This window comes from Canis lupus, chromosome 3, assembly GCF_011100685.1.
Source record: "Canis lupus familiaris isolate Mischka breed German Shepherd chromosome 3, alternate assembly UU_Cfam_GSD_1.0, whole genome shotgun sequence".
Classification (NCBI taxonomy): Eukaryota; Metazoa; Chordata; class Mammalia; order Carnivora; family Canidae; genus Canis; species Canis lupus.
The window spans coordinates 61,519,574-61,533,441 of NC_049224.1; the positions used below are offsets into that span (position 1 = coordinate 61,519,574).

Sequence of the window (13,868 nt, forward strand, 5' to 3'; positions counted from 1 at the left end):
AACGGCAAAGGGAAGTACAGACAATGTGTTCAACAAGCTGCCCTCAGAGAGAAGCTTACCAGTGACGAATGTTCATAAAAGTTATTTGTATCTTCTACATTTTGAAATCTTCAGACAGAAAAAAAACAGCAAAGATTCAATCTTATGTCCCTAATGTACTATTTTCACAAAAGTGAGAGGTTCCACATGTGGCAGAAAGACCACAGCTTTGCAGTCTGACATGGCCAGGAAAATGCTCCTGAATCTGCACCTCAGTTTCCCCATCTGTACAACAGAGATCGTGACAATCTCTGTAGAGAGCCAACCCAAAGGTCAGAGAGAAAAGACCTGAGCCGCCCAGCCTGCCCTTGATCAAGAGCACAGACCACAGTGCACGCGATGGTGGCATGTTGTGGGAAGTCCTGGGACTTCCTGTTGGGCAAGGAGAAGTAAGCACCAACTACAGCGTCCTGCGGCACGCATGCCAGGGCCTGCATCAGAGAAAAGAACGTCTGACCACAGGCTGCCACCATAAGCCTGGCTGGTGCTACTTCGTCACCTCTTGGAGGCTCAGACCCCTTCCACAATCCTTCCAGAAACACACGAAAACACCTGGCAAGCCACCTAACCTGAGAATGTGGGCTTAGTCCAGACCCCCTTCTGGTGGGACCAGCACCACTCTGAGGGTCCCCAGGCAGCAGGCTCTGCCTGGCCTGTGCGTTGTGGCACGCACACCTCTGCTTCTTCCACAGGAGTGTGGGTGATACACTGGAGCCTATGCTGACCACTGACAACCAAACCCAGCATACTGGCCTGAACCGCCCCGCGGTTACCATGAGACCACAGGGGAGGGTCTCACTGCCACCACAGCTCCAGCCCCTCAACCCACCCTCTGACTCCAACAAAAATTCATCTAGCCAAGAAGACAATGAGGTACTTTCAAAGGCCTCTTCTGGCTCTAACATTCAATGATTCCCCTTTCACATCAAAACACAAACTAACTTACTCTTTTAAGCAAGAAACAACCAAAGTCAGTTTGTTTCCATTTATTGTTATTCAGTCTGTAAGAAATTATCTTAGAGAAAAAAAAATAGAAAAAAACAAAAGAAATTATCTTAGAGTTAGTTTTTAAAATAGAACCACACTGATATTTGCACAACCGAGTTCAAAGCGGGATTATCCATGGCAGTCAAAAAGGTGGGAGCAACCAAAGCGTCCACTGCCAGATGGATGGATAAACAGAAGGTGGAATATCCATGCAATGGAAAAATGGATCAAATATTAGGACATTCTGACACCTGCTGCCCACAGAAGGATCTGGGGACCCTGGGCTCCAGTACAAATCTGCTATGATTCCTTTTACATAAGGGACCTAGGGGTCATCAAAATCCACAGAGACAGAAAGTGTGACAGTGGGTTCCAGGGCGAGGGGAGGGGGATGGAGAGCCAGGGATTCATGAGGACAGTTTCCATTTACAAGAGGAAGAGTGCTGGGGATGTGGGGCAGGGGGGACAGCTGCCCAACACTGTGATATGTGTCATGCCACTGAACGAGGCACTTAACAATGATGAATTTTATGCTGTAACCAGTTTACTCCAATTAAATATATGTGTAACCAATGACACCCTAAACAAACGTAGAAATAAGCCACAAAGATTTTTTCAAAACATTTATTTGACAAAGGACCCATATCCAGAATAATATATAAAGAAGTACTACAAAATCTTTTTTAGTAAAATAGAAAAAGGATATGAACAGGCTGCTAATTCATAACAGAGAAAACCTGACTGGCCAGAGAGCCCACAGTGGACCACTTGGCCACGCGCATCATCAATGAAATGCAAAGTAAAACAAGCTGCCCTTCCACTAAAATGGGAAAAATCTAGTCTGACAGCACTTGGTGCCAGAGAGGAGGGTGACCAGAGCCTGTGTGGGAGTGGCCACCCTGTTACGCAGCACCCCACCCAGAGGGAGAGGGTTTCCCCACTTCCCACCGGGTGCCTGTCAACAGCACTAGCACGTTCACAGTGGAATGCCATGGAACAAGTGCCACACTGGGACTAAAGCCATGAGGGTCAGACTTGAAGGCATCAGGCAGTGTGTTAAAGGTGGCAGAGTAAGACATGGTACAGGTGCATCTGTGTAAAGTATGAGAACACACAACGAACCACAGAAGGATCAGGGGCTGCCAAGGGTTCAGGGGGGAAAGGGAGGTTCTCAGGGCAGTGAGAGACCACATGTGACACCATATACCTGTTCACAGGCCTTGAATGTACGGCTCAGAGTGGGGCCTAACAAGAACGCATCCACACTGGCCCATCAGCATCCCAGGCACTGCGGCAGTGCCAATGGGGAGCACGGGGTGCTCTCTGCCTTCTGCCACTTCTATAGACCTAGAATGGCTCTGAAAGGAAAGTCTGTTCATTTTTTTAAGAACTATAGATAAAAGCAAAGAACTTGGAGATGCCTGGGTGGCTCAGCGTTTGAGCATCTGCCTTCGGCCCAGGGCGTGATCCTGGAGACCCGGGATCGAGTCACACATCGGGCTCCCTGCAAGGAGCCTGCTTCTCCCTCTGCCTTTGTCTCTCTCTCTCTCTCTGTGTCTCTCATGAATAAAAAAACAAAACAAAACAAAAAATAAAACCCTCTGTATTTGTGAGTCAATACCCAATCTTTAAAGAGGGGACCAGGGCAGTCCCGGGTGGCTCAGCGGTTTAATGCTGCCTTCGGCCCAGGGTGTGATCCTGGAGACCCGGGATCGAGTCCCACGTCGGGCTCCCTGCATGGAGCCTGCTTTCCCTCTGCCTGTGTCTCTAACTCTCTCTCTTTTTGTGTGCCTCTCATGAATAAATAAAAAAATACTTTAAAAAATAAAATAAAGAGGGGACCATGAGAAGCCCTTCCTCAGAATTTTTTTTTTAAAGATTTTATTTATTTATTCATGAGAGACACGGAGAGAAAAAGAGCACGTGGCAGAGGCACAGGCAGAGGGAGAAGCAGGCTTCATGCAAGGAGCCCGACATGGGACTCAATCCCAGGTCTTCAGGATCAGGCCCTGGGCTGAAGGCGGCGCTAAACCGCTGAGCCACCCGGGCTGCCCCACCTTCCTCAGAATTCTTGTAAGGGGTGAGCCAAGCTCACATCTGTAAAGTGTTTACAGGCATGCTGGCCACACAGAAGACAGAGCAAAAGCCACTGCAACGCTCTGCAGATGCAGGCAGATGCAGGGAAGGCAGCAATATGGGCAGGGGTAGGGAAGGCCTGGCTATGCAGTAGAAGTCTCTCATTACCCTCCCTGCACCTGGCAATCACAGTTACCAAGACAGAGGGAAGGGATCAGGATTAGGGTGGGATTCAGAAAGATTCCAATTTATCTGCACGGTAGATGTTCATTTGTAAAAACCTGACAAAGAAAAGAGAAAAATTAAAATCAAATACCTCGAGATCATCAAGGGAGCGAGTGATACTAAATCTCTTGGATCTTCCAAATGATCTCCGGGCAGAGGTGCGTTGAGAAGTCTGAGTGAGTCCGATTCCCCGCCCAAATTTTGAGCCCTAAACACAAAGAAACAAAAACACATCACATTACCTTCTTGGGAAGAGTTGCAGAGTTCTGCTAGGCACACCACCCAGAGAGGGGACCCCCAGAGAGGAGAGGGCACTGGGGAGCAGAGGAGAGCAAGACTGGAGCGTCACCCGGAGTCGATGTCATGCTGTGCATGTGTCACCACAAGAAAAATCCAAAGTTGAAAACAAAAGTCACCCCAGGACCTCCACGTGCTTGCCCTGCCACTTAAGATTTGTACCCAGAGGACAACCCCGGCCTCACACCCCATGACTACAAGCCAGGTTCCTGCCTGCTGGCCTCCAAAGGCCACTATCAAGAGCAAATGAAAAACAACATGTGGATATTTGGGAAAGGATGAAGTGTGTGGGGAGAGAAATAACTATTAAAATAAAGATAAAAATAAAATAAAATAAAATAAAAATCATGACTTTACATAATTTTATAGGCATTTTAGGAAATTAAAGAATCCCTAGACATTCAGCTGGTGTCTGAAGACCAAAGCAATTCAGGTGCATGAAATAACTGGTCTTGTTCTTTCTCTGGGAAATGATCAGAATTAATTCACTGTCATTATGCTGGACACTTCCCCAAATGTGATTTGGGTCCAACAAATAAGGCATCACATTTTTAATATAAAAAGCATCACAGCTGAAAATCTCTGATTTCCTGGGTACTTGAAATCCTAAGTGACCAATTTCAGCCATAAAGGAAGTTCACGTTTTCTAAGGACTATGAGGCTCTCCAGATGTCTGCTCTTCTCCCGTGTGAGACCCTTGGGCGTCCTGCAGAAGGGAGCAGCCTTGTGGCACTGCCGGGTAGAGCTCCGCCGGCCACGTCTCAGTGCCACACAACCCTCACCCACACACCCCACCCCATTACCCCTCTCTCTCCCCCACACCTAGGCCACTTGGCTGCGTGGGGGAAGAACACAACCCCCAGACTGCTGTCCCATGACATGCCTGACCCGAGGGGCCCTCGGCCACGTGACCACTTTTCTTTCCCTCGCTCCTCCTTGTCTGGGACCTCAGGCCAAGGGCCTTCAGGGTGTGGGTAGGCCTGACCCACGGCTTCTTCCTCCTGCCCCTTCTGGCCTCCCCCTGCCTTCCACACACCTACTGGCTACTTCCCTCACTCTCTGCCTTTGCACTCACACCCAGACCCCAACCTCTCACCTCCACCCCCTGAATCACTGGGTCCTAAATGGGAGCAACAAGCACATTATTTTTAATCTCTTGATTCTTTAAAAATATTTTATTTATCTATTCATGGGAGACACACAGAGAAAGGCAGAGACATAGGCAGAGGGAGAAGCAGGCTCCCTTTGGGGATCCCAGTGCAGGACTTGATCCAAGGACCCCGAGATCACAACCTGAGCCAAATGCAGAGGCTTAACCACTGAGCAACGCAGGCATCCCTAATCTCTCAATTTCTTTTTTTTAAGATTTTATTTATTTATTCATGAGAGGCAGAGAGAGAGAGAGAGAGAGAGAGAGAGAGAGGCAGAGACACAGGCAGAGGGAGAAGCAGGCTCCATGCTGGGAACCCAACATGGGACTCGATCCCGGGTCTCCAGGATCGGCGCTAAACCGCCGATCCACCCAGGCTGCCCTAATCTCTCAATTTTTATTAAAAAGTAACATAGGTGCCAAGGGAAACCGCCTTCATTTCCTTTGCTCTGCGTTGCCACGGGGCTCTCCACAAGTGCTTCTTAAACACCAACCACATGCACAGGGCCACAGGGCACCCAAGACAAGCTCAGACAGGTCTCTGGACTCCAAAGAACTCAAGATCTCTCAGTCCTCCTGAGGCTACTTGAAGACGGCAACAGAGCAGCTGCGGGCTACTTGAACGCTTCCCAGTCTAGAAGAAACCAGAGGCCCCTGGAGGCCACACCGTGGACTGCAAGTCCAGGATGGTGCTGAAGACTCCAGGCCAAGACCACTAGAGAAGGAAACCAGGCTAAGCAGAGGTCAAGCCCAACAGAGCCCTGGAACAGACAGGGCAAAGCCAGGCTGCAGACAGCACTGGCAGGGGTACTTCAGCAAAGTCTTCTGAAATAGAGTGTGCAAGCTCAGGAAAGGGCAACCTGTTGCAGCGGTGAGCAGAAAGAACCGAACCTAGCAGGGAGCAGTAGTACAAAGAGAGAAAGGAGTGCAGGGATTGGGGGAAGGAAGAGGAGGGAGGGGGAGAGATAGGGAGGGGGGGAGAGAGGGGAAAAGGTGGAGGGAGAGGGAGGGGGAAGAAGGGACTGTCTCAGGAACAGGACAATAGGTAGGCCTGAAGAAAAAGGCAGAGATGCCCAAGGCTCCCTGTCCCAGACGCACCATCGCCAGCAGCAGCAGCACACAGGTCCTCAGAACTGGTAATAAAACATCCCACTACACTCATCAAACCTGAATATCCCAACAAGAGTTCAGAGAGAACCCTTGCTAGCAGGTTACTTGAGTAGCGGGCTCCCTGCACATCTGCCTAGTAGCCCCTGCTCAGCCCTTCAGAGGCTGCTGCACTACTGGCAAGGCCTGGTCCCTGCCATCCAGACTCCGCTGGGCCAGGTGCCTGTTCTCCCCACCCTTCAGCCCTCAACCCAAGGCCACCCCTAACTGCACTGCCTGAGGAGCTGCCCTGGGGTCCCCCTCTGAGGAGTCCTCCTCTGAGGCTGTGCCTTCCCTCCCCACCTGTTAGCACAAGTTCCCCCAGGAAGCAGGGCCCTTGTCCTCTGAATACCTACTGCCCAGCACAGTGCTAGAAGAAAGGCTGAGAACAAATTGTCTAGGGGCCTAAGAGCCCTGCAGCAGGACCCAGTGGCTTGCAGGCAAAGGAAGCCTGGCAGCCATCCAAACGCCTTCTCTGCAGCCCAATGCTCTTTGCTCCCAAACCAAAGAAGGCTCCAAATATGCACAAGACGAACCCTGTGTACAAATCATGTACTTGTGATTCCGTATTTTTATTTTGTGGGTGGGGGTAATGAGCATGTGGCTTTGTGCTAAGAACACGGTGTCACTGTGATGCTCAGGAGGCGAGGACATGCGGGCTGGGCCAGCCACTGGAGTTCTTAACGTAGTTCTTACCGTAACAAACTCAGAAGCTCACCAATGACTCAGCACCCCCGGCACTAAGTAACTCATGGTCCCCACACACTCCGAACAAGGGTGTAACGGCCTGCATGGCAGCCCTCCTCCACCTGCATCTCCCTTCCTCAGCTGCTGTTGCTAACAACTCTGCACACTTGCTGCAGGAGGCCAGGGGTCATGCGGGGACACACTGTCACTGTCACTGCCACGTGGCCATGGCCCAGCCCAGGGAGCAGACTGTCTTGCCCCAGCTCCAGGCATGGAGAACATGGCCTGACCACCAGCAGCTGAGCCGGAGCCAGAGCCAGAGCCAGAGTCAGGGCGTGCGGCCGGGTTTCCAGAGGAACAAGAGGGCCCTCCCATGCACCTGGTCCCTGAGTAGGACTTGGGAGAAACAACCCCCCTGGTTCCTGTCACCTCAAACTATAAGTGGGGGTGGGTACCTCAAGGAGGCTGAGAGGTGTCAGTTCTCTCCAGGGTGGAAATGGGGTGGGGGGTGGGGGGAGAGCAGAACTCCATCACCTGGGGTACCAAACTGCCCCAGCCACTTAGTACCAATGCTGATCCATCCCACAGAGCCACTGAGTTAGGCGGCTCATTTCAGCACCAGCAGTGACTCAGACTAGCCAGTCTAACCACCTCGATCTCCACAGGAGAACACGGTAGCCAGTGAAACACCTGCTCAGGGTGACCCAGAGGGGGCCTGGAACAAGCCCTGACTAGTCATTTTTTAGTTACAGTTAGAACTAGAGCTGTGCCTGTCCCGCTCATATGCCTCCATCCCTTCCATGGGGCCCAGTATGTAGTAGGTGCTCAGTAAGCACTTACTAAAAAAGTAGACTCTAACAAAGAAAACTGTTTAGTTCAAAATAGAGACCAGAGTATCTGAAGGTTTTTCTAAAAAGAGGGAACACAGAGAATTTAAGGAGTAAGACTTCCAGCTGACATACTTACTGTTCCTGGTATGTCAGGCAGTCTAGTCAGAAAGCAAGACCACACCAGTTGTTTTCACAGGGAGAATTTCCTAGAAGGAACAGTTAACTAGGCATCAGAGACCTGGAAAGGCAGAGACACTAAGAAGTCAGAGACAGCCACCGGGAAGTGACTACACCCCCAGGGCTGGGACAAAGACCGGAAGAAGAGGGAGGGATTTAAACACAGCAGCCAGATGAGGACCCAGACCTGGGGGAGAGGGGTGGGGTGCAGCCACAATGGAGCCAGAGGAGCTGATAACTGAGCTCAGGGCTGGCAGGGGAGAGGACTGCCCAGCCCAGGGAGGAGCATTGCCATGGCAACATGCAGGGAGCAAGGAGGGAGAAGCAGGACCCTCCTCCTCCCCTCTAGCCACTCCCCAGCACCCCTGGGGGCAGAGCTTGGGGGAGGGGGAGGGACACAGATGCCAATGTCCCAAAGCTGATTGCAAAAGGGAGACTCTAAGGGACGCCTGGGTGGCTCAGTAATTAACGATCTGCTTTCGGCTCAGGGCTCAATCCCAGGGCTCAATCCCAGGGTCCCGGAATCGAGTCCCGCATCAGGCTCCCTGCATGGAGCCTACTTCTCCTCCCTCTGCCTATGTCTCTGCCTCTCTGTGTGTGTGTCTCTTGTGAATAAATAAATAAAATCTTAAAAAAAAAAAGGGAGACTCTAAAAATAAATCTGATTAAAGATGTTTATAAAGGGAGTTATAAATTTTTACTGCAACAAAATAAAGCCTAAATAAATAAATGGAGAGAAATAATACCATTTTCATGGATAGGAAGACTCAATACTCTAAAGATGTCAGTTCTCCCAAATTGGTCTACAGATGAAAATACAACTGCAACAAAAACATCAGTAGCATTTCTGGACAATTTACAAACTCACTGTAAAATCTATATAAAAGAGCAAAGCTCAGAATAGCCAAGATAAGGCAAGGAGAGCCAGCGCATCAGATATAAAGACTCATTACAAAGCTACAATTATAAAAGTAAAGTATTGTTGGAGGTGTGGACAGTGAGGAGTAGAGCACTGAGAAATGGACCCAAACGTGTGAACATGTGATGCAAAGAGGCACAGCTGAGCCTCTTTGAGGGACCTCTGAGCCTGCCACACGGCAGGATGGTTATAGTGCTCTAGCAACAAGCAGCAGTTCCAAAGTCATCCAGAGAGAGAAAAAAATGAACTTGCTAGCTATCTTATTCTACTCATAAAGCAGATTTTTTTTTTAGAAAAAAAAAAAAGAAAAAGAATCTTCCTGACCTCAGGGTAGTGATGAATGTGTTACATCAACACTGTAAATCATAAAGAAAAGATTGACTAGATGGTTGACATGAAGACCCCACAAAGCAAGTGAACAACACAAGCCACAAACTGTGTAGCTATACGTGCAATATGATCAGCACAGGATGAACAGCCAGTATCTAAAACTCCGACAGGCCAAGCAGAAGAAACAACCCAAGAGAAAAGTAGGCATAGATTTGAGGGGATTTCTCCCCACAAGGAATCCACACCTTCCTGAGCAAGGCCAAGGTGCAGTATCATTTTACATCCACTAGATTGGCAACAAAGTAAGAAGCCTGGCCAGGGCGAGTTCTGGCAAGTTCTGGAGACAATGTGGAGCAGTCTGGGTGCTCATGCTTAGCAGACTGGGACTGTTGGGAAACTGAGACATGGGACCTGACCCACAGTCTCCCAGTCTTAGATTTGGTGACTTAATTAGGAGGAAGCAGACAGGAAACTCAGGAGATTTACCTCCAGAGGGTAAGACCTTCCATTTCAGAGTTGAGGGGGGAGCATGTCTGGGGAGAACCTACCAGAGATACTTATTTACATTGCGAAGAGTAGGAGGGAAAACCCAGGGTTCTTCCCTCTGTCTCCAAGGAAACTTGCTTAAAGAGCCAGGAGGAAGAGGGTATAGCCTGTGTATAAGCTCCCTGATTCCTCTTTTCAGGGTTCCTCACCTACAGTAAGTACCACCCTGGTGCGTGTAGAGTGACACCTGACGTGGCTGACACTGCCATGGTCCAGGGACAAGGACTGAGCACCAGGAAAAAGTTGTTATAAGTCAGTAGTCCAATCTGTCGCTGCTCCAGAAACCTGCCGGATACTAAAATATGGATACTAAAAACTCAACACCTGGCAGTTATCGGCAAAGATGAACAAGCACTGCTACCGACTGGCCATTGCACTCTTTGGACAGACCCCGGGAAATCCCTTCACATGCATTGCCGGAGATGGACATGTGTGCAGGATGCTCATAAGAGCAGCACTTGCCATTTCCTCAATGGCTCAGAGTGTGTATGTGAGTGTGCATGTGTGAATACGTAAGAGAAAGTGTGTGTGAGAAGATGTGTGGATGTGAGAGTGTTTGTGAGAACTGTGTGAATGCGTAAAAGTGTGAATGTGAGAGTATGAAAATGCATGGGTGTGAGTGTGTAAGTGTGGGCGAATGTGTGCATGTGTGAAAGTGAGTGTGTGAACGTGTGAGCGAGAGCATGTGTGTGTGTGCGTGTGTGTGTGGCGGTGCACACACGGTGGAAATGAATGGGCCGCAGCAGCAGACAGTGCATGGCTAAATCTGAGCCGACACCGGCTGCGCTGAGCCCCTCACAGAGCCGAGCGGAGAGGGCGGCAGGAGGACAGAACACGCTACTGCTGCGGCCTCCCCGGCTCCTGACTCTGGCGGGAACGGGGCCACCTCGCTCGGAACACTCTCACTTTTCCTGGAAAGCACAGGAAACCCTGGCAGGACAGTGGGGGTGGGGGACGCTCTGTCTCTGTCCTGGCACTCCCTGTGCTCCCGCCACCTCCTCCGCAGCACCTGGTCCTGCCTCCCTGAGCCCCCCAACCACCCACATGCCCCCCTCCACGGGGGCTCCGGGCTGCCTCCACCGGCCCCTCAGCACCAGCCACCAGCCCAGCAGCAACAGCCGGCTGGCCCGGCCTGGCTTCCCGTTTGCTTCCTGGCCTGGCGACCTGGGGCAGAAAGTGACGCCACGGTGCTCGGGCGTGGTTCCCACAGGCTAATGGGCAAAGCCACTTTGTGCAGAAGGATACAGTATCCTCCAGATTCTTTTTTTCTAAGATCTATTTTAAAACTTCCTCTCATTGTACTGGAAGGCTGTACGAGATCTGTTTGTTGAACCAGGTACCCTCCCGGCCCCCCGGGGACCAGCCCATCACCAGCTATGCCACAGAAACATGGCTTCGGCTTCCAGCGCCATGCCTCACTTGGTTCTTACTAAACAGAATTCAGAAAAATAATTTTTTTCTCCAAAGGAATGATTTTTAGCAAGTAAAATATGTTCTTATTCCCATAATAAAAAAATCAAAGTAACACAAGATAAAACCAAAATGTCCTGGACCCATCCCCAATCTCCCCTTACACCCCCATGGTAACTGCTCAGTAGGGAGCATTTCCTTTGACTTGTTTCTATACATTTATATATAAACATGTACACACTTTAAAACATACAGGTTCATTTGAGGGGTATTGACATTTTTACACAAAAATGGGATATTAAATACATGTATTTTGGTGACCTTTCTCCCTGTGCCTTGGGGGGGCTTTCCATGGGGCTGGTACATGGACCCCACTGCCTGAGGCAGAGATGGCGCTAACTTCTCTTCCCTCCTGCCTCTGCCATGGGGCTGTGTGCTGCACATGAGGCCCAGGGGCTCACCACGACACTGACAGCCTCCTGCAGCAGAGGCCACCGTGTGACTCAGCTGACACCCCCCTCCCAAGCACAGCAGATACGGCCACTGGGGTGTAGGCGTGACCCTGTCTTGCCCTCCATGTTCGCTAACTCATGTTGCTTTCTTTTAAATGAGTGCATGTAGTCTACGGTGTTTTTTTCAGCACTTATTCATTGTATTCAATCAAAAAGGTATTTATTAGGTGCCCACCAACACTGCCAGTTTGGAAAGGACTCACTCCTGAACGTCTGTCCTGCAAACCAGTGAGTGCCTCCAGGGCATCTTGTCTTCAAACACTGTGGTCTCAGGATGCCTGTACCCTCATACAAAGTACTGCTGATCCCAAAGAGCTTCTGTTTCTGTGGGATCCACCTATTGTTTATTTTCCATATTAAAAATGAAACTGAGAAGTTTAAAAATATTTACGAATTCATTTCAAAATAACAATAAGAAATCCTTTAGATGGTCTTATAATGAACATATTTCCATTTTTAATTTTTCCAAAATCCATTACGTGTGAAGTTTAAGAATATGGATTTTGCTACTTAGCCAGATATTTTGATTAATATTATTTTTAGAATATCAGTTTTCAAAGAAGCAGAATTAAATATCCTTAATTCAAATTAAATGTAATGGGATCATTTTTGATGATACAGATCACATCTCAAGGTCTTGGGTTTTCTTCAACATCAATCCCTTTGTTAGTCATACGTTCCCTTTTGTACCTAAGATACTCAGCAAAAAGCAAAGTAAACAAAGCGGGAAATCACTGAAGGCTGTAACCAAAGCGGTGGCAGAGGAGGACAGTGAAGAGATGGGCCTGGAAGAGCACTTCTGGGGGTCAGCTTCCTCCTTCACTGTGGAGCTAACAGACTGCGTACAGGTACGACCCAGGAACTCACAGGGCACATCTCATACAAAGAGCTGCGGAGCACAATGTGGGAGCCATCGTCAGCACCTAGAGACCAGGAAAGGCCATCTTGAGGCGGAGGTAGCATGTCACTCCCCATATGGCTCCCAGAGAAGAGGAGCCACAAGGCTGCCCAGGCCAGCACTGCCCTATAACCACAAGAAACAGCCCTCAGGCACAGGTGACCAAGACTGGCTCCAGGAGAGCTGGGGATCGAGATGGGCTTGGGGGTAGGAAAAGCTCAAACACGCTCCCCACTCTGCCAAGGGCAATGCGGGAGTGGCCACCCGGCTCACATGGGTGGCCTTCTCACGGCCTGCTGGCCTGATGGAGGCGCTGCCAGCCAAGGAGGGAGGGAGGTGTCAAGGTCTAACAGGACCTTGCTCTGGTCTGGGATGTCTTCCAGGAGGTGGTGAGTGAGTGCTTGGGGATGGCCGTCCCATAGTGGCTGCATTCCGATGGGTTCCTGCACTGTTTCCAAGAGAGCAGCGGGGCCTTGGGGGGCAGCCTCTCCAGCTGGCCCCTGTCCCGCCACTGCTGTGAGGCCTGCCCCAGGGTCCAAGAGGGCTCTTCCTCCTAGCAGCTCACCATCTTTGGCCTATGTCACACTTTTCCACGCTGTTTCTCTGCTCAAACCTGGTGTGTTTTCTGTCCCCTGACCCATGCACAGCATGTCACTGGAGCCACTGCTACCATGCAGAAGAATGGGAGTCACCTGGGGCCTCCACTGCATGGCACCCACCACGTGCCCTTCCCAACACCTCTCACTCTCTCCCCACTCCCAGGCACTTCCCTCATCCCTCCTGGCCTGTCTTCCTCATCCCAACAAGCCTCCAGGAGGGACACCAGGAGACCACCTCACAACCTCTGGAAGCTTCTGCCACTCCAGCAAGGGAGGCTGTGAGATTAGGCTGAGCTAATAATCAGGAGAATCCATGGAGCAAAGTAAAAAGTAACTGATAACCTTCAAGAGATTTTAGTAGGAATCCAATAAAACACCATTCACCACTCCTTATTTTTAGATGAACTGGGTGTCCCATCACCGTTACCAAAGGAACAAGTCATCCAAACTAGTCTAATGAAGGAAGTCAGAGAGACCCAGGGAAGTCTGAATCTCAGCACTTCCTTGGTCTTCTGACGCATATAAACCTGACTTTCCTTGTCAGTAAAATAAAAAGAACGATACCCATCTGACGGGCTCACAGAATTCCTACCTGGGTCCACAGTACACTGGTGAGCACCTTCCTGTTATCTCCCAGCACAAGAGACACCCCAACTCCACCGCAGCATGTCCTCCTCTGTTACAGCCTAAGTCTTACCAGCCTGGCCCTCCTTCTCACTACACTTGTGTTCAAGGTGAAAGAATATCAAAAAGAAGCCTGAGACCCTCATAAATATCATCACTGATCTCTGACAAAGGAACAAAGGCAACACAAGCAAACAAAGACAGCATCTTCAACAAATGGTACAGGAGCCATGGGCCGTCCCTACACAGAAAAATAAATCTAGACCCAGACCATATACCCTTTTTTTTAAATTTATTTTTTATTGGTGTTCAATTTACCAACATACAGAATAACCCCCAGTGCCCGTCACCCATTCACTCCCACCCCCCGCCCTCCTCCCCCTCCACCACCCCCAGTTTGCTTCCAAGAGTTAGGA

At 49.9% G+C, this 13,868-nt stretch overlaps 1 protein-coding gene across 8 annotated transcripts in view; it reads right to left on the minus strand.

The window, feature by feature from the left end:
- The window catches only part of RGS12 (regulator of G protein signaling 12), a 119,710-nt gene that overhangs the window by 72,748 nt on the left and 33,094 nt on the right, over positions 1–13,868 (minus strand). For all 8 annotated transcript variants that reach the window (XM_038533173.1, XM_038533172.1, XM_038533171.1 and 5 more), the window contains exon 3: positions 3,419–3,535. In XM_038533173.1, the coding sequence (XP_038389101.1) occupies positions 3,419–3,535 (117 nt within the window). The remainder of the gene's footprint in view (positions 1–3,418; positions 3,536–13,868) is intronic.